This window comes from Phocoena sinus, chromosome 12 (genome assembly GCF_008692025.1).
Source record: "Phocoena sinus isolate mPhoSin1 chromosome 12, mPhoSin1.pri, whole genome shotgun sequence".
Taxonomy (NCBI): Eukaryota; Metazoa; Chordata; class Mammalia; order Artiodactyla; family Phocoenidae; genus Phocoena; species Phocoena sinus.
Window position 1 is genome coordinate 48983710 of NC_045774.1, and position 23462 is coordinate 49007171.

At 36.6% G+C, this 23462-nt stretch overlaps 1 protein-coding gene across 3 annotated transcripts in view; it reads left to right on the top strand.

Annotated features, from left to right (window-relative positions):
* Positions 1–23462, top strand: part of CDK19 (cyclin dependent kinase 19) — a 184977-nt gene that overhangs the window by 118484 nt on the left and 43031 nt on the right. For all 3 annotated transcript variants that reach the window (XM_032651356.1, XM_032651358.1, XM_032651357.1), the window contains 2 exons: positions 15896–16006; positions 17467–17607. In XM_032651356.1, the coding sequence (XP_032507247.1) occupies positions 15896–16006; positions 17467–17607 (252 nt within the window). The remainder of the gene's footprint in view (positions 1–15895; positions 16007–17466; positions 17608–23462) is intronic.

The following is a 23462-nucleotide window of genomic DNA, read 5'->3' on the forward strand; positions in this document are numbered from 1 at the left end:
GCAATAGATTGTGTTTGTAACCAGAACAAACACATCCTTTGACACCAAACAAACAACTTAAAATACATGCCCTCATGATCTGTTGTACGTGTATCTGAGCTATGTGGTCTTTTGTCAATATTCTAAAATTCTGAGATAGCCTAGCATTTTCAAAAATCTGTTATTTTGGTGATCTCTTTATAAACAATCTTAACTAAACTTTTAATTTCAATCTTGTCAATTCCAGAGATTATTAATATGTATAAGTTACAATGGGGGGGCATTACAAATATATGTATATAGGTTCATTTCTTAGAAATCATTCAAGTCTTAGCGTATGTCATCTGTCTTATTAATACATCTTTTTCCTCTTTTTAGAGTTTTCTCTGTGACTTTTGAAAATTATAATTTTTCTTCATTACCATTTCAACTAGTACTGTTTTTTAAGTTGGCCATACTAAAAGTAAGAATTGACACATAAAAACTCAGTTTAATATAAAACAATTCTTGGTTTTGAAATGGAAATTATAAGATTGTTAAGATTTTTCCTGAATGCTCTATTCAAAATACTTTTTAACATAATACCCTGGAGCAGTGGTTTTCAAACTTTTTGACTGTGATCCACTCTTGCTCTGGCGCTCTCTTTTGCTCATAACCTATGATGTGCACTGGTGTTTTCAATTATTTTCTACTCCAGTCCAGTTCAGTGATTTCACTTGGGGAGTCGGGGTGGGAAATGCTGTTTGCAACTCACTAAACTGATTTCATAATCCACTAATGGGTTATAAGTTGCAGTTTGACAATATCTTAGAGTAGATTTTTCTAAAAATTAATTTTTAAGAATTGTAGAACATTATAGGGTAGCAAATCAAAATTATTCATAATTTGTTCCTCTAGGTAACTCCTGTTGACATTTCAGAAATATTAAAGAAAAATATGAGTGATAAGAATATATAAACATAATAAGAATTCAAAAGGTATAGAAAGACTTAAAATGAAAAATTTTACACTTCTACTTTCCTCAACCTAGTCCTCCTGCACAAAAGTAACTACTATAGATGACTTCTTCTGGCCTTACCAATGCTTTTTATGCATATGCTAGCACATGTATATCTTTTAAAAACAGCAAAGGATGCTATACATTCTGTTCCATCTTTATCACTTAATATCACCAAAAATACAGATCTATCTTATTCTTACTGCATTCTTTTTAATGGCTATTTAATATTCTGCTGTAGGGATAGACCTTAATTTATTCAATCAGTTTCCTGTTGATACCATTTAGATATTATTAAGCTTTTAAAAAATTCCCCAGTCTGATAGATGAAAAATATGTCTCCATTGCTTCAATTTGTATTCTTAAATTAAGTGAGATAGCCATATTTTCATATAATTTTTGACTATTTAAATTTATATCTATTTTTTGAAATGTCTATTCGTATTCCCTACCCACTGTTGAAGTGTTTTTTTTTTCTTAATGATTTTTTATAAGCTCTATAAATCAAGCAAATTCCCTCTAATGTCTTACAATTTGGTGATGTTCTCCAAGTTTGTTGTTAGCCTTTGTTTAGAATATATTTTCTGTGAAAGATAGTTTTGTAGTCAAATTAATCCACCTTTTCCCTGTGGATTTTATTTAAAAGGAGCTTTCCCCAGAGTGGATGTTTGTTTCTTTTAAGTTTAAAGAGTGTGATCAGAACTTATATTGGAGAAGAACATTTCAAAGAGGACAGTCTAGTGAGATTTGACATTTTATATGTACATTGCAAACAGCCTTGAGTAGATATTAAATTTCAAAGCTCCAAAATCATTCACAGAAAGCTTACTTTAATGTTGTCCTTTTTGCATATGTGCTCTGATAAACACAAAATTATGGAAAGTTATAGTATTGTGAACTATTTTTTTTGATTTTGTTTTTGGCTGTGTTGGGTCTTCGTTGCGGTGCGTGGGCTTCTCGTGGCGGTGGCTTCTCTTGTTGTGGAGCACGGGCTCCAGGCACGCGGGCTTCAGTAATTCTGGCACACAGGCTTAGCTGCTCCGCGGCATATGGGATCTTCCCGGACCAGTGTCCCCTGCACTGGCAGGCGGATTCCTAACCACTGAGCCACCAGGGAAGCCCTGAACTATTTTAATTATTATGGTGATTTCTAGTTTTTTCCTAAACAATGTTTAACATATTTTCATAAAAACCACATATGTCACATTGTAGTTATTTTAAAAAAATTAAAGTTAACACTCAGTAGAAATAGAATTTATTGATTAAATCTAGTAGATGTTTAAAAGAAAATAATAAAAGAAATAATTTTAAAAGAAAGAAGTAATTTATTTCATTGTGGAAACTCATCCCCCTCTGTGTTTTCTCATAATACGTATAAAGATTTCTTAGCAGAGTAGGAAGGAAGTAGATTTTCTATTTAATGGAAACAATACAGTAGACATTTCCTGGATTATATTTTGGTTAGATCATTTAGTAGCTTTCCTTATTACTACTGTTAAAATTCCTGTGAGGTCTTCAGGAACTACAAATGATTAATTTATTTGAGCCTTGACTTCACTGCATTTATCTTCTCTAGAAGCACAGTGATATGAAATACATTGGATTATTGGTACTGATAATTTAGCCATTAATACTTAATTAAAACCCTTAGCTATAAATTGTAAATGTTAGTACATTTCGTTGTAGCATCTGGGGTGGGTTGTCAGACCAGTCATTCTGAAAAGTGGAACATCTAATAATACACATTAGACAAGTTCCTTCAGAAAGCAAAAGCTTTACCCTCTCCCTATACATTCTCAGCCAGTACTGTCTAGGAACTGGGGGGCGTGGGGGGGGGGGGAAGAGATGAATTCCAGGGCTACTTGGCTGCCTGTTTTTACTAAAGAAAATGTAAACTGTGCATTTTAGAAATGTATTGGGTTGGCCAAAAAGTCCATTCAGGTTTTTCTGTAACATCTTAATGGAAAACCCGAACGAACTTTTTGGCCAACCAAGTTATAAAGATATGGGTTAGATATAAAACCAGATAGCTTGAGAGTGCACTGAGATAAAAATAAGGTTTATTATGGGCATCTAAGATAAAACTACTACATTATTTTGCTGAATTAATTAATTACCAATTTCAAGTTATTTTTCAGACATTAACTTTTTTGAACATTCTTAATTCTGTTTGTCAGTTTCTTATTGATAATGGCAGTTTTGAAAACAATATTCTCTCAATGTGGGATAAATGTCATCTAACCAATGTGTTCAGAAACCAATTCATGTACCATTGCTTTCATTTTCTTATTCAAGAAAACTTGTTGAGTGCCTACTTTGTGCCAGGTCCTGTGCTATAAGTGGTTTTATAAATATTTATCTGGAAAGAAGAGAGCTATGCTCTATTACATATGATAGAAGTCTGCCATAGCAAATTTAGAATAAAGTAGGGATTTCATTTAATATTTAGTCCTAGAAGATGAGCAATGAAGGAGTTCTTAGATTCAGTATATTCATGACATGATGAGAATATCTGCTAGTACACTTTTCTTGCTGGTTGAGTCTCTGTAATTCTCAGTTCCCTCTTTCCAACAAGCGTACTTCATTAGGAGTACCTTCTCTGACTTTCCAGACTAGGTTATGTTTGCTGTATATGCATATTCTATATTTTTCTTAATAGCCTCATCATAATTATAGTTTTAAAATTATTTGCTTTATCTGCCTTCTCTTTGGTCTCTATTAGGCCATAAACTCCCTGAGGCTCCCTGTGCCTGAAATTTGCTGGGCACTTAAATATTTATTAATGAATTTTGACTTTTTAAAGTCATTGCTACCTGATGGGTACTTTCCATCATGTTTCTGCCTCATCCCCATGTCCCAGGGCAAGGCTTTACAAGAGACAATAGGTAATGGGTAGAATTCTGTGCAATGGAGACCTTGGGAGCCCATTCATGATGATTGTAAAGGGAGTATCCCAAAGGTGAAGGCCACAACTTATGCCAGTTATGACATTCCCTTTATCAGGGCAAAGCTCACTGGTCCTTAAGTTGGATCTTATCTACCTGCCTCATTTCTGGTTAAAATTTTTTTTTTTTTTGCGGTACGCGGACCTCTCACCGTTGTGGCCTCTCCCGTTGCGGAGACACGCAGGCTCAGTGGCCATGGCTCACGGGCCCAGCCGCTCCGCTGCAGGTGGGATCTTCCCGGACCAGGGCACGAACCCGTATCCCCTGCATCGGTAGGCGGACTCTCAACCACTGTGCCACCAGGGAAGCCCTGGTTAAAATCTTTACAGTGCAGTTTTATCTTGAATCTCAGTCTCCCCCCGCCAATAAATTATTTGTAGGAAATATAGATTTAGCCTTTGGAGTGGATGGTTTTGAATGTTTTATTTGGGAGTTTTACCTTTGAAGCCATTTAAGATTTTAGGATGGGAGAATTAACATTATTAGACTCTTCATTTTAGGAAGATATCTTGATGTCAGTGCATGAGATGTAGGCGATATGCATGTCATGTCAATGCGTGAAAAGATAGGCGATAGATCATCACTCATTAATTCAGCCACCATTTGTTAAATACCAACCCTGTGTCAGGCTTGTAGACAATGGAAATATAGAGATGGAAGACATAGTTCCTGCATTCTAGAACCTTACAATCTATTAGGGGAGATAGATAATTAAACTACATTATAATTTTATTTAATTAGTGGCATGTTAAGAGAAATACAGGATGGAAGGAAACACAGGAGAGAGGCACCCACTTGGACTAGGAGTTTCAGGGAAGGCTTTTTAGAGGCAGCGATAAATTAGTCCTTTCTAAAAAGCAAGTAGGCGTTAATCAGGTGAAGAGGGTAGGGAAGATGTTTCCAGGCAGAGACAAGAGCACATGTATAAATACCAGTTAAAGGTTTATTTTAATTTTCAAGGTGAGAATTCATGAGTGATATTTAAAAGGTGGAGTATATAGCACTTCTTCAGTAACTGAACACTGATTGGTTTTAAGGTTTTGAATTTGCCTTGGTGATTGGGACATACTGGTGTGATTGCAAGAATAGTGGACCCACTGTTCTTGGGTGGAGGTGGGCAAGTGATGTTCAGTTTTGGATCTGTGGGTTTTGAGGTACAGTGGGATTTCCATATGGATGTATAGAATGCACAGTTGGAAACTGATGTCAGAGTTTAGGGGTGAGATTAGGGGTAAAGATTGAGGTTTGAGATTCTCAATAGAAGTAGCAGCTAAACCTCGGACACATGGGTAAGGTATCAAAAGAGACTGCAGAATAGAGGAGAAGGAAAAGAGGACTAGAGACAGAGGGGAATAAGAAAATACTTTTTTTCTTTTGAAGGCAGGATCTAAATAAGGAGTTTTAAGTTAGTTTTTTTTTCTCCTCATTTTACTTCAAGGAGAAAAAAGGATAAATGAGGAGGAAATAAACATTTGTTAGGAGTTCATATTTACTGAAACCCCAAAACACTAAAAATATGCCTAAAGTCAAAGATAAATTTAGTTTTGATAATTGTGAAGGTAGGGAAGGTTTACAGCAAGGATCATTGAAGCAAGGAAAGATTTTCTGATTACCCCTCAATGAATCAAAATGCCCCTGAGAATTCCAGATAATTTAGGTTTTACTTTGTAAACTCTTTACTTTGATTTGTATCTGTTTTATTTTTTGTATTTAAAGTTTATATACTCAGAGTGCCATTGAAAAGTAACTACTGTAGCTGACCTCTGGCCTTACCAGTGCTTTTTAAGCATATACCAGCATGTATGTATATCTTTTAAAAATACCAAGGGATGCTATATATTCTGTTCCATCTTTATCACTTAGTACTATATCTTATTAATCATTCCAAACCAAAAATACAGGTCTATCTTATTCTTACTGCATTCTTTTTAATGGCTATATAATATTCTACTGTAGGGATGGACCTTAATTTATTCAACCAGTTTCCTGTATCCAAGAAGTGTATCCAATTTTCTCATATGGAGTATGTTACATAAAAAATTAAATACTCATATTTTAAAAGAACATATATGCTCTTGTAGTCAAGGGGATGTAAACTTATTTCTTACAGACTGCACTTGGTTTCAAATATCTTTCTCAGACCAAGTACGTGTAGTACTTGAAGTCAGAGAAGAGGAAACTAGATTGTTTGTTGCAAATGGAAAGCGAAATAACTTTCCTATAGCTATACTATTATTATAGAATCTACTAGAGGAGTGTTTTAGGCACTTTGGGAAGGAGATGAGATGGCATTTCCCATTGCAGCATCTCTCAAACAAGTATCTCTGACTGCCTGGAGTGCTTAACCTTTCTCACTCATGTACAGCATAAGTAACAGCTATTGTTTGTCAAGAACTTGTAGCATGCCAGGCATTCTACATCTGTTATCTCATTTAGTCCTCACAACGTTCTTGCCAATAGTGGTAGGTATAAGAGTAATAACTATAATTTGTCAAGTATTTAATATTTTCTAAGCATTGTGTTATGTAGTTAATGTATATTTTTTTTAATCCTTACAGAAGCTGTATGTTTGTCAGTAGATATTTTTATTCCTTCATAATGCTTAGAGGGGTTAAGCAACTTGCTTTATGTCATAGAGCTGGGCCAGGGATTAAACTCAGGTCTCTGAATTCTAAAATCTGTACTTTTTGCATTATACCTGCTACCTCACTATTACTTCTGTCGGGTGGCGACGGGGAACATTGACCTCCTTGAAGCTTCTGACTGGTACCTAAGCAGTGTCACTAGAGTAAAATAAAGCAGAAAATTTAGGGCCGCCTTGAACCAGGGCTGGTTAACTGTTTTATAGACCCCTCTTCAGCATATGAGTGCCACCTGCTGGAAGGTTATAATGTATCTACGTGCTTGTAAAGTCCTTGCAAAAAGGTTGTCACAGGTGTGAAAGTGTCAGGTTTCAAAATGTAAGTTTTAAAATTTCAGTTTAGGAATGCTGGGGCATTTTGAAGTTAGATGAATCTCCTATTTGCCATAAAGTACGTTGCCTCATTTATCGTCATTTTTGTTTTGCAGAGAGGGGAGGGTTACACATTAAAAAAAAAAAGATACACTCCACGAGTGCTTTCTAAAATAGTTTTCTTTAAAAAAGAATATTATTTATGGCTGTGTTGGGTCTTCGTTGCTGCGCGCGGGCTTTTCTCTAGTTGCGGCGAGCAGGGGCCACTCTTTGTTACGGTGCACGGGCTTCTCATTGCCGTGGCTTCTCTTGTTGTGGAGCACGGGCTCTAGGCGCGCGGGCTTCAGTAGTTGTGGCACATGGGCTCTAGAGCGCAGGCTCAGTCATTGTGGCACATGGGCTTAGTTGCTCCGCGGCATGTGAGATCTTCCTGGACGAGGGATCCAACCTGTTGTCGCCTGCATTGGCAGGCGGATTCTTAACCACTGTGCCCCCAGGGAAGTCTCTAAAATAAAGTTTTCTAAAAATAAAGATCAATGGTCAAATGAATCATACCATTACTTATAACAGATCAAATAAGAATAAAAAATTGGATTTACTTTGAGATAAGTGAGTTATTGAAGTATAAGAGGACCCTTTCCAATGAGATACCCTGAAAAGGAAAAATCTAGAAGCCCTGGGGGCATCAGAGACTTGGAGAACAGAAAGTACGGATGAAAGAGGAAGAAAGATGTGTGGATAAAAATACAAATGGATTCTGTAAATGTTAATTTAGCACAAGGCTCAATGGAGTCAGGATCCTAAACAGTGCTTTAGAGAAAAAAGTTTAGGATTATAGCTTTAGATTGTTTTATGTTTAGGATAGTGAAGAGTAGACACTTTAAATAGTCACTTAGATGCCCTGGAAGGGGGATCAGATAAAAGTCTTGGCATGCCCACTGCACATTCTTCATTAGGCTCCTTTTGGATCACGTTAGTACTCTGTAAGTGTCTGGCACAGGGGATGTTATCACTTAGTGTGGGATTTTCACAGGAAAATCATGCTGTACTTAACTGCTCTTTATGTGATTAAAGCATATTTGTAGTTGCATGATGTCATGTTGAACAAGTATTTGTGTGACAAGAGATTAAACTCCGTTGGTAAAATCTGATTTTGCCAAGAATTCAGGAAAGTACAAGCATGATCATCTCCTTTCTTTTATCCCTTCTCAGATCAACTGTGTAAGAAGCTTAGCTAGCATGATAGTATTGATATCTTAGCGGGTAGATTTCTGGAGAGAAAGAGCTATCTTTTCTGTGTGTGTGTGTGCGCGCGCGTGCTCACGTGTATGTGTACATTATAAGAGTAACGCTCATTTAGAAAACTTGTAAAGTAGAAAAATAGGAAGAAAGAAAAATCACACATAATCCCACTACCCAGAGATAACTATGTTGACGTTTTGGTATATTTCCTGGTTTATAAACATATTTTATATTTTGCAGCCTTTATTTATTTTAATTTATTTTTTAACAAGAGAAAAGCATACAAATTTTATTTGATGCTAAGTTTTGTGTGACACAGGGGCTTTCCTAGAAAAGAAATGAAGATGCCAAGAAATGGGTAGGCCTGAGACCTGATGTCATTTTTAACAAAGAGCAATAAATTTCAGAGACATTACAAGACAAAGGAAAGGGTTTTTAGACTTCTAGGGGCTGCAAACTGTGGGAAGGTAAATGTATAGGGGAAACCAATGGAAGATAAGAGCTGTCTTAGCAGGCTTGTTTGTGCTGGTCCAAGGCAATGCTGACTTTATGTCTTCTTCATGGTCATAAAACTTCCCTGGGAGAGGGGATTTATGGCAGTCCTCAATTCTTAGAGTTTCTACTTTTAGTCAGATAAGGGAAGCTGCAGGAAGGCTCCTTTCTGCATCTGTTGAATGTCAAATGCCTTCAGCTCAAAATCATTCTTATGCCAAAGTGTCATATTTTGGAGTGGCATATTCTGATCCCCTTCACCCTCCTCCAAAATAAAAGATGAAATTTAAATCTGATGAAGGCAAATAAATGGGAAATTCTGTACCAGTGTTCTTGGCTAGGGAAAAAAACACATTTTTTTCCCTTTCTCTGATTTTTAAAAATTGAAGTATAATTGACCTACAATACTCTCTTTGTTCCAGGTGCACAACATAGTAATTCGATATTTCTGTACATTACAAAACGATCACCACACAGCCTTTTATTATAGCATTAAAGCAAAAGTCTTTTCTCACGTATTTAAAAACTTCTGGCATATATATTTGAGACTGTGATACGTGGATATACCATAATTATCAGTTTTCTGACTATTGGCTGGCCATTTGTGTTGTTTACTGTTTTTGCTCATTTGTTTCTTCAGTAAATAGCAGTAGAGAAATTTACTTTTTTGTTTGTTTCAGTAAATAGAGACAGAATACACTTTCATGTGGCGTTTGTCTAGGGCCTAGTGTATTTATTTTTGCTAGCATTGAAAGTAAACAGTGATTTGATTAATCTGTGCTTTATTAGTTCCTCAGTGTGTCTCCCTTTGTTCTCTGTTCCTATGTATCTTGTTTTTTTTGCGGTACGCGGGCCCCTCACTGTTGTGGCCTCTCCCGTTGCGGAGCACAGGCTCCAGATGCGCAGGCTTAGTGGTCATGGCTCACGGGCCCAGCTGCTCCGCGGCATGTGGGATCTTCCTGCACTGGGGCACGAACTCGTGTCCCCTGCATCGGCAGGCGGACTCTCAACCACTGCGCCACCAGGGAAGCCCCCTATGTATCATTTTCTTCAGGATTTTGTAGCATTTATTACATTCACAGTCCTTTCAAGGAACACCCTCATAGTACCCCTTAGGGGCTCTTTCGGTTCTGTACCAGGTTAAATATCTCACCCTGAGCTATTAAGAGCTATGTTTCTGCTCTTTACATCAAGCCAGCACTCATACTTTTGCTAGAGTGGGTGCTAGTTGAGAGAAAAATTCCTTTTTAAGCCTAAAGTAAATGGAGCTTGTGGAAAGTTAGAGTCCCTAGAAGAACTATTTTAGACACAGTCTATTCAATTTATTAAAAACAAAATCTCTCAAAACGCCTTTTGAAAGGATAGCAACGTTTTATAATATTCCAAGCTATTTACTGGTTGATTTTGTAAGAACCAGGTAAGTTCAGTAGATTTAATTCTTTTGACAAATATTTATTGAGTACTTACTGTGTGCTAGGTACCATTTTAAGCACTGGGGTTATAAAACCAGTGGAAACTTTGCCTTCATGGAGTTTATATGTTAATGGAGAGAAACAGACAATAACATAAAGTAAATTATTGTTAGGAAGATAATGTGGTATATATATTATGTATTACCTAACACCCAGGGGGAATTCTGATGCAGTAACCAAACCTATTATTATTTCTTTTATAATAAAAGTATTAGCATTCACACTCAATGGACTAAATAAAGACTATAGCCACTTCATGTTAGTGCAAATGAGATACTTCTATAAAATGAGTATTAAAGGGGAGTTTTCAAAATAGGTAAAATTATGACTGTGATCCAGATGTAAAATGAACACATTTTAAAGATTTTATTTAACTTATTAAATGAAGGAACCAAGTAGATGTTATAACCCATTCAAAGAAGAATTCATAGGACAAACACATTTATAGATCAGGAATATTGAAATGATGTGCAAATTAAGGCAAAACTAGCATCTCCCACAATGGGAGAGGGAAGTCAACGAACATCTACTGGACAGGACAGAATTTGCGTGTAGATAGACATGACTTATTCTGCATCATTGTCAGTTATCTATAATGTACAGAGTTGTAAAATAGCTTCCATAGAATCAGAATCAGATAACCTGAAATGATGTGCCTTTGACAATGCATTTTTCCACTGAAGTGTAAATTTTTTCTCTTACCTGAGTTACTAGAAAGCTTTTGGTTTTCTGAGCTCTCTAGAATTATAGATAAGGGATATAGAACTATAGTATATTTGATAGTGATAGTACTTTGCAGAAAAATAAAGATGCAGAGGGGTGGTTATCATTTTAAATAGAAGGACTGTAGAAGACTTGAGGAGGTGATATTGAGGATTGAGCTAAAGTAGATGAGATTTTTTTTGCCTGAGTAACTGGAATGATGGAGTTGCTTCTAACTGAGATTGGGGAAGAGCAGTTGGAGAAGAGGGCAGGGGAGGTGGAGATCACAACCTCAGTATCGGCTTTTAGCCATTCAAGTAGAGATGTTGAGGCAGTTATATATACATGCGTAGCTGCACTTCAGGGAATCTGTGTGGGCTAGAAATAAACATTTGGGAGTTAATATGTACAGGTGACATTTAAAGCCTCCAAACTGGATGAGATCACTTCTACATGCCACACATTGTGCTAGTCCCTGTAGAGATATATTTAAAATTGTGTTTGTCCTCAAAAAGCCTATGGTCTGCTAGAGGAGGTGGATGTAAACAGTTAATACTGTATAAAAGTATACTAATACAAATACATATCAAGTATACTAAGATAAATACATATCAAGTCTACTAATATAAATACATATCAAGTACAGATGATTCAGGGAAGTCAAATCTGAGTCATCCTAAACTCCATCACCCCCAAAGTCACTCATTCAGTGGCCCGACCATGAGACATGCACAGAAGAAAGTCACAGCGTGGTACCTTGTATATCAGCTGACTTCTCCACTAACCCACCGTACCCAGCATGTTTCTAGTAATATTGGAGAACCTCGCTGGTGACACTTCTGCATGGCTTACAAGCCTCCTTATTATTTGCCCTTTGCCTTATCTCTTGCTTTACTTCCTCAGTTCTGTCCCTAGTGACAGAGATGATCGATTTCTTTTTGTTTAATTGAAGTATAGCTGATGTACAATATTATATGTTACAGGCGTATTAGTCTTTCACAGTTTTAAAGGTTATTCTCTATTTATAGTTATTATAAAATATTGGCTGTATTCCCTGTGTTGTACAATATGTCTTTGTAGCTTATGTTATGCATAATAGTTTGTACCTCTTAATCCCCTATCCCTATATTTCCCCTCCCACTTCTCTGCACTGGTGACCATTAGTTTGTTCTCTATATCTGTGAGTCTGCTTCTTTTTCATTGTGGTCACTAGTTTGTTGTATTTTTTAGATTCCACATGTAAGTGTATTCCACATGCAAGACAGTATTTGTCTTTCTCTGTCTGACCTATTTCACTTAGCATAATACCCTCCAGGTCCATCCATGTTGCTGCAAATGGCAAAATTTCCTTCTTTTTTTATGGCTGCAACTCTGTAGTTTTTAAACACCACTCTGGCTATAGAGTGAAAAATGAATTAGGAGAGGGAATGAAACAGACATAGTTTGCTATTTATTAGCCTCAGCCTGCCTTCACATTGATATTTAGTGACTTATAAAGACTTGAAGGGTTGGAATTCCCTGGTGGTCCAGTGGTCAGTACTCTGCACTTCCACTGCAGGGGGCACGGGTTTGATTCCTGGTTGGGGAACTAAGATCCCACATGCCGTGTGGTGTGGCCGAAAAACAAAAAGACCTGTAGGGTAGAAAAGGCATAGTAGGTATGCAGAAATGGAAAGTGTATGTTGCTATATAATGCAATTTGGGGGATAAGGGGAAATTTTCTAGTAAATGCATGCAGTTGCAAACTTTACCCTCTTCCCTCCTATATGTCATATTAAAAGGTAACCTGAATGAATGGCAATTCCTCAAAAAAAATCAAACATAGAATTACTATAGGGTCCAGCAATTCTACTTCTGAGTATATAAAAGAATTGAAAGCAAGGACTCAAACAGATATTTGTACATCAGTCTTCAAGGCAGCATTATTCATAATAGCCAAAAGGTAGAATCAACCCAAATGTCCATAGGATGATGGGAGGGATGAATAAATAAGCAAATGTGGTGTGTACATACGATGAAATATTACTTAGCCTTAAAAAGGAAGGAAATCCTGATACATGCTACAACATGGATGAATCTTGAAGACATGTTAAGTGAAAAAAGCCAGACACAAAAGAACAAATATTGAACAGATCCATTTATATGAGGTACCTGGAATAGTTAAATTCATAGAGACAGAAAATAGAATAGCAGATACCAGGGGCTGGGAATGGGAGATGCATACTGGCACAGAGTTTCAGTTTGTGAAAACATTCTGGAGAAAGGGTACAGTGGTGGTTCTTACACAACAATATGAATGTACTTAATGCCACTGAACTGCATACTTAAAAATAGTTAAAATGGTAAATTTTATGTTATATATATTTTACCACAAAAAAAGTGACCTGGGAATACCATGGAGCTGTAAGAAAGAACAGAAGGATTTCTATAAACTAATATTGTACTGGTAATGAGAGATTTACAGGATAAAGTTAAAAATAAATAGGTGCTATCTTTTGTGTAAATATTCATATTTGCTTTTATTTGCGTAAACAAACACTGGAAAGATTAACAAGTAACTAATAAAAGTTGTTACTTCTAGGAGGCAAGAGGGCCTGTGGTCACTGGAGGCAGGAGTGATAATGAGACATCTCAATGTATCTCCTTTTATGTACTTTTGATTTTTGAACTATATAGATGTATAACCTATTCAAAATAATGTTCAAATATAAGACTTAAGGGCTTCCCTGGTGGCACAGTGGTTGAGAGTCCGCCTGCCGATGCAGGGGACACGGGTTCGTGCCTCGGTCTGGGAAGATCCCACATGCCATGGAGCGGCTGGGTCCGTGAGCCACGGCCGCTGAGCCTGCGTGTCCGGAGCCTGTGCTCAGCAACGGGAGAGGCCACAACTGTGAGAGGCCTGCGTACCGCAAAAAAAAAAAACAAACAGAAAAAACAAAACAAAAAAACAGGACTTAAGGTAGATTCATTGTAGAGTGATCAGTAATTTGTAGTCACAAAAACCATAATTTTTTTAGAGGTATTGATTAAATATTGCTACATGTGACATGCCCTCTCCCAGACAAGTGGGGTCCAGGGTTCAGGAGTCTGTGCCAGTGTTTGGTGTTTCAAGAGCCTGGTTTAGATGCAGAAGTGAGTTTCACCTTTCCTTCCCCTGCAAGCAGGAAAGAGAACATATATTCTGGGTAGACACTTAATAAAATCAAATTCTCTAAGTTCATCAATAGCAAGGTTGACCATGGCAAGTGGGGTCATCATTAAACACATTATTTGACTGAGTCTAGGAGCCTAAAGCATTCAATAAGCAGGAAACTGTCTGAATATAGCTCTGCATTAATCTAAAATGCCGCTTTTTCTGATTCCATCATTAATTAGGAACATATGATGTGTAACATTTGCATCTGAAGCCAGAAGCAGGACTGCTTAAGATTTCTTAGGCCATGGGAGCAGAGACAGTAACTGATAGCTGAGCACCCACCTAATTCTGCACCCCCCAACCCTACCCCTCAGCAAGGGAGTAGGACTGTTGTATCTTCTCTGGTCATTTTTCTTCCAGCTCCTTCTTTCCCACCTACATCCAACAGGAAATACAGGTAGAATCCTGAGGCAGGCTGTGAGAAGTAAAGACCTGCTAGGGGCAGCTCAGCCCATCCTACTTTTATTTCTTGGCTGTGTTCCAGGGCATATGGTTTGGAGGGAGAACCCAGGGAGTCACATCTGGGAATCATGCCCAAGTTATAGCTGGTAGAGCACTTTCCAGCAAGGTTGTCAAGGTGTAGGTGAAGAGAAAGAGCTGAGTGACAGAGGCAAAATGAGAGAATTGAGAAATCTGTCATTGAAAGTAGTGAAGAAATACACAACTGGGAAGTGGCCTATAAAAGTTGCAGAGGTGGAGTTCAGATGACTTTGACATGGTTCTAACACAAGCATTCAAGGTATGCGCTACTCATTTAAAGTTATTCAGATGGCTAAGTGATTTATTTCTCTCTGCCTCGTTGATCTATTTGTATGTCTGTCTTCCCTACCACATTGTAGGAATTGAAGACAAGGACTTTAGCTGAACTGGAAAAAGCATGGACTTTGGAATCAGGCAGATCTATTTAAATCCAAACCTCTTCTCTTTCTAATGTTGAACTTTGCTCAAGTTATTTTTATTACACTGAACCTCAGCTTCTGTGTGCATCATAGTGTTGCTAGGAGGATTAAGTGTGAGAAAAACAATTTATAAACTCTCCCTTTTTGTATCTTCCACAGAGCTTTACATTTAAAAGGCATTTGAAATATTTATCAAACTGAGTACGTTTCTACCTATTAAGTCTGAACCCTGGTTAAGGACAGCATGAGGCAGGCATATTTATAAGGCTTTCACCTTGAGCAGCTAACGTTATTATTGCTAAATATTTTATCAAGCAACTGCCTGTTATGTGCCAAGTACTAAGTTTTCACTTGCTGATCTGGTCTATCTTTCCTTCTTATTATCAGAATCCAGCTTGAAGCTTTCTGCTTTGTGTAGGCCTATTCTTTTCCCTATTTACAGGACCTCTTCTCCACACCAGTTTTTATCAGTGGGTTTGAGAGTCATTGCCTTATGCTCATTACTCTTCTAAAAAACCTCAGTCTCATGCTCTAGGCATGGATAAGTTAGGGACTGTTAAATATCTTTCCTTCTTTTGTCTAATATTTATTGAGCACTTACTGTGCTGGAGTGGATACAAACAGTATTTCTGCTTCCCAGGAAGTTTTTCCTCTAGTTAAAAAAAAAATACGCACATGTAAAATATATTTAATTATTTAGCAATAGGATATTACTTTTGCTTTTACTATTTTACATTTCACCATGTAAAAAGATCCCATTTTAAAAACACACACATACACATAGAAAAAGGATTGGAAAGAAATGCACCAAGATGTTAACAAAGCTTATCTCTGAGTAGCGGTATTTGGGTGTGCATGTGTGTGTGTGTGTTTAATGTTGCTTATCTGGATTGTCTAAATTTTCAAAGATTTCATTTTGAAGTTATGGGAGTTAAGGCAAAACTAGCATGTCAGTATGCATCATTCCCCCCTCCCCTTGCTAACAGGATAGTGACCCCTCTCTTCCTCTTGCATTCAGCTTTTGCGAGAATTGAAGCACCCTAATGTGATCGCCCTGCAGAAGGTGTTCCTTTCTCACAGTGACAGGAAGGTGTGGCTGCTGTTTGATTATGCCGAGCATGATTTATGGGTAAGTCTAAACTCACCTTATTTTTAGGGTAATTTTATATAGGTATGAAGAAATAAATGTATGTGTTCCATACTGCTAATGCACAGAAAGGAAAACTTGCTCTGTTGACCATAGTTCAAAATAAATATACTAAATGTAAATTTTGATTTAAAAGAATTAGAGCAATAAACATTAGCATCCTATTTTACTGAGAAGATATTTGTAACATTCAGAAATTTCACTTCAAAAAATCTTACTGAGTGGGAAATTGTAATTTTATGCAAGTGATTAATGGCAGTTTACTAATATGTGTAGTGAAAATTGCTTTCTTTTGTGGTCCACACAGTAGTTCAAATTTAACCAGTTATGTACCTGTGAATAGTTTCTCTCTCTAAATTAAGGTCAATCTTGCAGCATTTTGCCATTTAAAATGGACTCCACCAAATGGAAGAATACCTACGGTTTTGCAAATATTAGGGTTGTTTTTATCAATATATAAAAGAAGCCAAAATTTTTAATTCCAAGTGTTTAAAGTTAGGAATCAGGACATTTAAACATTTTATCCCAGGAGTTGCCAAAAGTAAAAAAATTCCAATTTGGCAGTAAGTTCAAATTTTGGATAATTAAATTTTGATTCAATATAGTGTGGTTTGTCATCTATAAAAATTATAAATCTTTTTAGGAATAACTTTAGCAAACTCATAGGTCTTGAAGGAGATTTCAGTTTATGCTTTTATAGCAGATATTGACAACAATCTCCCCTGCCATGGATATTTAGTACCCATTTTGGCATGTTTTGGACAAGGGAGGAGTGGAGATAGAGGTGGATGTGAGGGGTGGGCGCAGGTAGAATTTCTTCCCCTTCATTACAAAGTTTTATAACCCACAATGTAACGTGTACATAAAAATTTGAATATGATGATCTGGTTGTATTTATTTCAATGGGACTGAATTCTCCTTTTTTCTCTCCCTGCTCCTTTCTAGTAGTGATTTGCTATTTAATATTGACTACTAAGAATATATCCTAATTTCATTATGTGCCAAAGAAGGTGAACTTTCCAATAATTCTAATAATACATATAGCCAGTGATGCTACCCAAATGCACTAACTTTTTATAGAATAGGAAAGATTTACAGGATTTTTTTCCTTTTGTTTACTCTTTCTGTCAGTAGGGAATACAACTAATACAATTTTTTAGGCAGGTTTTTAAATACCAACCCTTTTTACTTCTTGGTTTTATTTAATGAAAATCTTAATGGTTTCAGTAAATCTAGTCATTATAACCACATTAATACTGTCATATTTACCCTCAATATAGATTGTTTTGGTTTGATCTTATTATTCAAATTATTTTTCTTTGTGTCATTATTGGCCTTTAATAAGTAATCTTAAGATGTAGAGAATTTATTGCAGCCTTGATTGTGTTTTATTGACACAGGCAAAGACTATGTTATTATAATATATATATTTTAATTTTTAGCATATTATTAAGTTTCATCGTGCATCAAAAGCAAATAAAAAGCCCATGCAGTTGCCAAGATCTATGGTTAAATCATTACTTTACCAGATTCTTGACGGTATCCATTACCTCCATGCAAATTGGGTGCTTCACAGAGATCTGGTAAGTATGTTTCTTTTAAATCGCTCAGTATGTGTCTTTCTCTTTTCAGAAATATCTTTTCTTCTTGGTATAGTTACAATGAACATGAATTATAGAAAAATTTGAAAATACACATAAGCAAAAAAGAAGGAAATAAAAATCGCCATAAGCCTATGATCAAAAGATTACCATTATTAACTTTTGGTGTATATTCTTCCCTTACATTTACGCACAGCTATAAAATGTCATTGTGATTTTCAACAAATGATTGGCATAATCTTTTTTTTTTTTTTAAGTTTTTACTGGAGTATAGTTGATTTACAATGAGCGTAATCTTAATGGGATGGCCATATGTGAAACAAGTACCTTTTGATTCATTTTGTTTTTTGTAATTTTGCTCACCATTAGTAAACAGTTTAATAATTAAAGACTGAATTCACATTGTTTTCAAAGCTAAACTGAAATAATGACACTGCCTCCAGTAAATAGAATGTTATTAGTATTAACAATAAGTAAATAAGTAACTAACAGGGGAAATATATCAATACTTATTAGGCATATTATCCATAATTCAAATGTTTGATGTTTGGTTTTACTTTTTTACTCAGTACACATATAACAAACATTTATTAATGTCAAGTTATTTTATTCATCTTTTCATTGTTATCATCTTAGTTTATGTTGATGAGAGTTTTTGTTCTTAAGAAATATGGGTACTTAAAATAGCTGTAATACCACTGAGTTTATAGTTGCAAGTTTTATTTTGCTTAGGCTTTTGCAGATTCTAGGGATATAGTAGGGATAGATCTAGGTCGACTCAATTTTTTTAATTGAGAAGTATTTATTATAGAAAGGGATGAATACATAAGGGATCTAGATAGTACCCCTTGCTACCTTGTCAGTCAGGCCTAGCCTTCTGGCTTGAGCATCTCTTGATGTGGCATTGGAGTTACACTGGGGCCAAATGACAGGGACCACAAAGATGCATTTACCATTTCAATAGAAGCATTTCACCTCATAATTTTAAACTAAGGTTCTCAAAGCCTTCCACTTATCCACGTTACTATTACCCGTGAATCAGCATGTTTTAAAATGCTTCTTGGGTACATGAAGTTGTTCTAGGTCAAACCTTCCTTCATAAATGGTTTTAGATTTTAATTTGCTGTATATAACATAGCCTATGTGAGTTATATTTTTGAGGTCATATTCATGTTTGAATCATTGATCAGAATCCTTTACTGAAGATTAACTGATCTCAGCTCTTCTCTTTTTGTCACAAAATTGTATATTTTGTTCTAAATAGCATAGATTAACACATTTTATTTGTGATGTCACTGCCTGAATATCCAGTGGTACTAAAACCTAATATAACCAGGATTCAGTTTTCTCCCATCCAAACTTGCTGCTGCTTTAGTGTCCTCTATTTTGGTTATGGCAGCACCCACCTCCTAGCCTAGAAACTTCTTTTACCACTTGCAGACCCTTGTACTCCACATCCAGAACTTGCCTAATCCTGTCAGTTTCACCTCTAAAATATCTCTTCCATTCATCTGTTTCCATTCCTAGTGCCTCATTCCTAGTTCAGGCCTTTATTATCTTTTTCTTGTAGTATGGTGCTAGCCTCTTAACTTGTCTCCTTATCAACAATCTCTTTCCCTTCCAGTCCACTTTAGATCTTCTGAATAATTACTCAGCCCCTGCTTAAGAACTTTGAAACAGTTCCTCATTGCTTACAGACTAAAGCTATAGTTCCTTTTTTGGCTTTTGAGGTCTTCTCAGGTATAGCTCCAACTGCCTTTAAAAATTTTCTTCTGTATCCCTGTAATCTTTTATTTACACTGTACTGTTTAACTATTGATTGTTCCCTGGATCCTCCTGAGAGTTCCTGCCTCAGTGGCCTTTATTTCTCCTGCTAAAACTCCTTACCCCGTCTCTACATATTCAAATATTACCTGTCTTTCAGGACCTGCACAAATGTTAAAACTTATCCTCATATCCATCATTACTTAGAAATAATCTCTCCTCCTTGTTGGTTGCTGTTGTACTTCATCTTTACTTCTCTTCTGGCATTTGCCTATTAGTACTATAGTAATTTATATAGATGCCTAGAAGATGTTCTAGACCATAAACTTATTGAGAGAGTAGGGTCTATGACTCATTTTGGTACACTACTGCTCCAGTACACAATAGGTACTGAGTAAATATTTCCTTAGTGAATGAATATCAGTAAGAATATTAATTACTACGGAATGTTTTTGGACCAGGTAACATATGTATTCAGCACACTTCTCAAATAAATTTTTATTATTTCCTTGTATGTGCAAAGCATGAAAGGGTGAGGACAGTACAAACATGACTGTATCAAGACCTTCTCAGGAGTTTAGTCTGAGAGAAGAAATAATGACATGTACACAAACAATTTTACTATCCGATAGACGAGAGAGAATGTGAACATGGCAATGTGAGAAGTACAGACTAAATGCTATTCAGGGTTAGAAGAGGTTCTGAGTGGGGGAATAAGGACAAGCTTCAGAGAGGTGCCATTTGAGCTGGACTTTGAAGGATGAGTAGAATTTAAATAGAGATTTGAGAGATGAGGGTAACCTAATGAAGTGTTGGGTGTAACATTTCTGAGGTGAGAAAGCACTTGAATTATCCCAGAAAGAGTGTGTAGTTCTGTCTGGCTCAAAAATGGATAAGCTGAATTAGGGTAGTATGAAGTAAGACTAGGAAGATATGGGTTGGAGCCTGATCGAGGAAGGACCTAATATCAGGCTAGGGAGTTTGTTTGTTTTTAAGTGCTAAAAGTTTGTGGGCAACAGAATGAAGTTTTTTTTTACCAAATGAAATTATTTTTCCCCATTAAAGAAGCCACCCTTGATTATTATTACTTCATCCATAGCATGGACACAATATGTATGTTTTTAATTGAAGTATAGTTGATTTACAACGTTGTGTTAATTTCTGCAGTACAGCAAAGTGATTCACTTATATTTATTTATACACACACACACACACACACACATTCTTTCTAAAAATATTCTTTTCCGTTATGGTTTCTCATAGGATATTGAATATAGTTCCCTGTGTTATATAGTAGGACCTTGTTGTTTATCCATTCTATATATAATAGCTTACATCTGCTAACCTCAACCTCCCACTTCATCCCTTCCCCAACCCCCTCCTCCTTGGCAACCACCAGTCTGTTCCCTATGTCTGTGATTCTGTTTCTGTTTCATAGATAGGTTCATTTGTGCCATACTTTAGATTCCACATATAAGTGATATCGTATGGTATTTGTCTTTCTCTTTCTGACTTGCTTCACTTGGTATGATAATCTCTAGTTGCATCTGTGTTGCTGCAAATGGCATTATTTCATTCTATTTTATGGCTGAGTAGTATTCTGTTTTATGTACATACCACATCTTTATCCATTCATCTGTTGATGGACATTTAGGTTGTTTCCACGTCTTGGCTGTTGTGAATAGTGTTGCTATGAATGTAAGGGTGAATGTATCTTTGTGAATTATGGTTTTGTCTGGATATGTTCCCAGGAGTGGGATTGCTGGATCATGTGGTAACTCTATTATTAATTTTTTAAGGAAACTCCATACTGTTTTCCATAGTAGCTGCACCAACTTACATTCCCACCAACAGTATAAGAGGGTTCCCTTTCCTCCACACCCTCTCCAGAATTTGTTAGTTGTAGACTTTTTAATGATGGCCATTCTGACTGGTGTGAGGTGGTACCTCATTGTAGTTTTGATTTGCATTTCTCTAATAATTAGTGATGTGGAGCCTCTTTTTTAAAATAATTAATTAATTAATTTTTGGTTGTGTTGGGTCTTCGTTGCTGCGTGTGGGCTTTCTCTAGTTGTGGCAAGCGGGGGCTACTTTTCGTTGTGGTGTGTGGGCTTCTCATTGTGGTGGCTTCTCTTGTTGCAGAGCATGAGCTCTAGGCATGTGGGCTTCAGTAATTGTGGCATGCGGGCTTCAGTAGTTGTGGTGTGCAGGCTCAGTAGTTGTGGCTCGTGGCCTCTAGAGTGCAGGCTCAGTAGTTGTGGCGCACAGGTTTAGTTGCTCCACGGCACGTGGGATCTTCCCAGACCAGGGCTTGAATCCGTGTCCCCTGCATTGGAGGATTCTTAACCACTGTGCCAATAGGGAAGGTGGAGCCTCTTTTCATGTGCCTATTGGCCATCTGTATTAGCATGGACACAATATTGAAGATGTGTTCTGAAGGTGGTTCTGACCTAGTATAACACTTGTTTGTATTTTACCTATACATTCCCCTAGTGCCTCTACTGCTTAAGTAACTCTAATAAGATTTGAAACTTTAAGCCAGTAGGAATATAGTCTGTGATAGCCTACTCAATTCTTCTCTGATCATGAGGCCTGCTCTCTGGACCATATTGTCATGGTTTTGCCAAAGTATTTTCAGGAGTAGAAGATTTAAACTGTATGTTTACTTTATAGATATATTCAGTGGTAGATACAGAAAGATAGAGTATATCAAGTATGAATATGGTTAAAAGGGATATGTTGGAGACATTTGAAAAATTATTATTTTGTATGTGAGCTGAAGAGTAGAGTTGCAGTTTTAGTCAATGAGTAGGGTTTTTAAATGCTTCATTTCTTATTATGATAGGGAATCTGGCTTTACACTATTTGTTAGTCACAACTGTTTCAGAGTACATACCATCTCTAAATTTTCATTTGGTGTGAGAAACCTAGAAAATCCATACAATTAAAGGTGTTAGAGTAAATATAAATTTGCAGTAATAGTATAACCTAACAAATCTAAAAAGTAAATAAAAACCAGTGTTTTGGACTTCACACAAAGAAGCATTACATCATCAGTGAGGTTGGTGTTTTTCATTGTGATTGATTTCATATCTAGAACAGTACTTTAATTATGTCATTTGGATACTAGAATTTAATACAGAGATAGAGAATTTAAATAATGTCACCAAAAAGATGACTTATATTGAGGAATTGCTTTAAAAGGAAAGGAGAAAAGGAGCTAAATATATTCATCTTAGCAGAGAGACAGTTGAGACATAAGTTTATAAATATTTGGAACTTGTAAACACCAAGGGAGGAAAGATGTATTTTAATTTTACAGCAGGATATAGCTAAGAGTAAGAAGATGAAATACAGGATGACTCATTTTTATGGGATTACTATTCTGGTAGGTTGGAAGAATGCCAAGATATAGTTTATCTCTTTTTCAAAATTATGAGCTTCTTGGGCTTCTCTGGTGGTGCAGTGGTTAAGAATCCGCCTGCCAATGCTGAGGACATGGGTTAGAGCCCTGGTCCGGGAAGAGCCCACATGCCTCGGAGCAACTAAGCCAGTGTGCTACAACTACTGAGCCTGAGCTCTAGAGCCCGTGAGCCACAACTACTGAGCCCGCGTTCCACGACTACTGAAGCCCGCATGCCTAGAGCCCGTGCTCTGCAACAAGAGAATCCACCACAATGAGAAGCCCACCCACTGTAACAAAGAGTAGCCCCCACTCGCCTCAACTAGAGAAAACCCGTGCACAGCAACAAAGACCCAACGCAGCCAAAAATAAGCAATTAATTAATTAATTAAAAAATAAAGATACTACATGTGGGGGCAATTTGTTATTAATAGACACGTAAAATATACGTAGCCAACATGTCATAAACAACCTACAGCGCTGTTGAAAATCCAGTAAAAATTCTGCCTGAACCAACGGTGTGTCATAAGGAAGAAAAAAAAATATCGCCAAACCAGAACTATGTAGTTTTGCCAGTTAATATGCCAAAATCACCCAGAGTCATTTATTATACATTTCTCTGTAGCTAGAATGTCTGTTGCTTCATTTTCTTTAATCAGCAAGTCCCAAG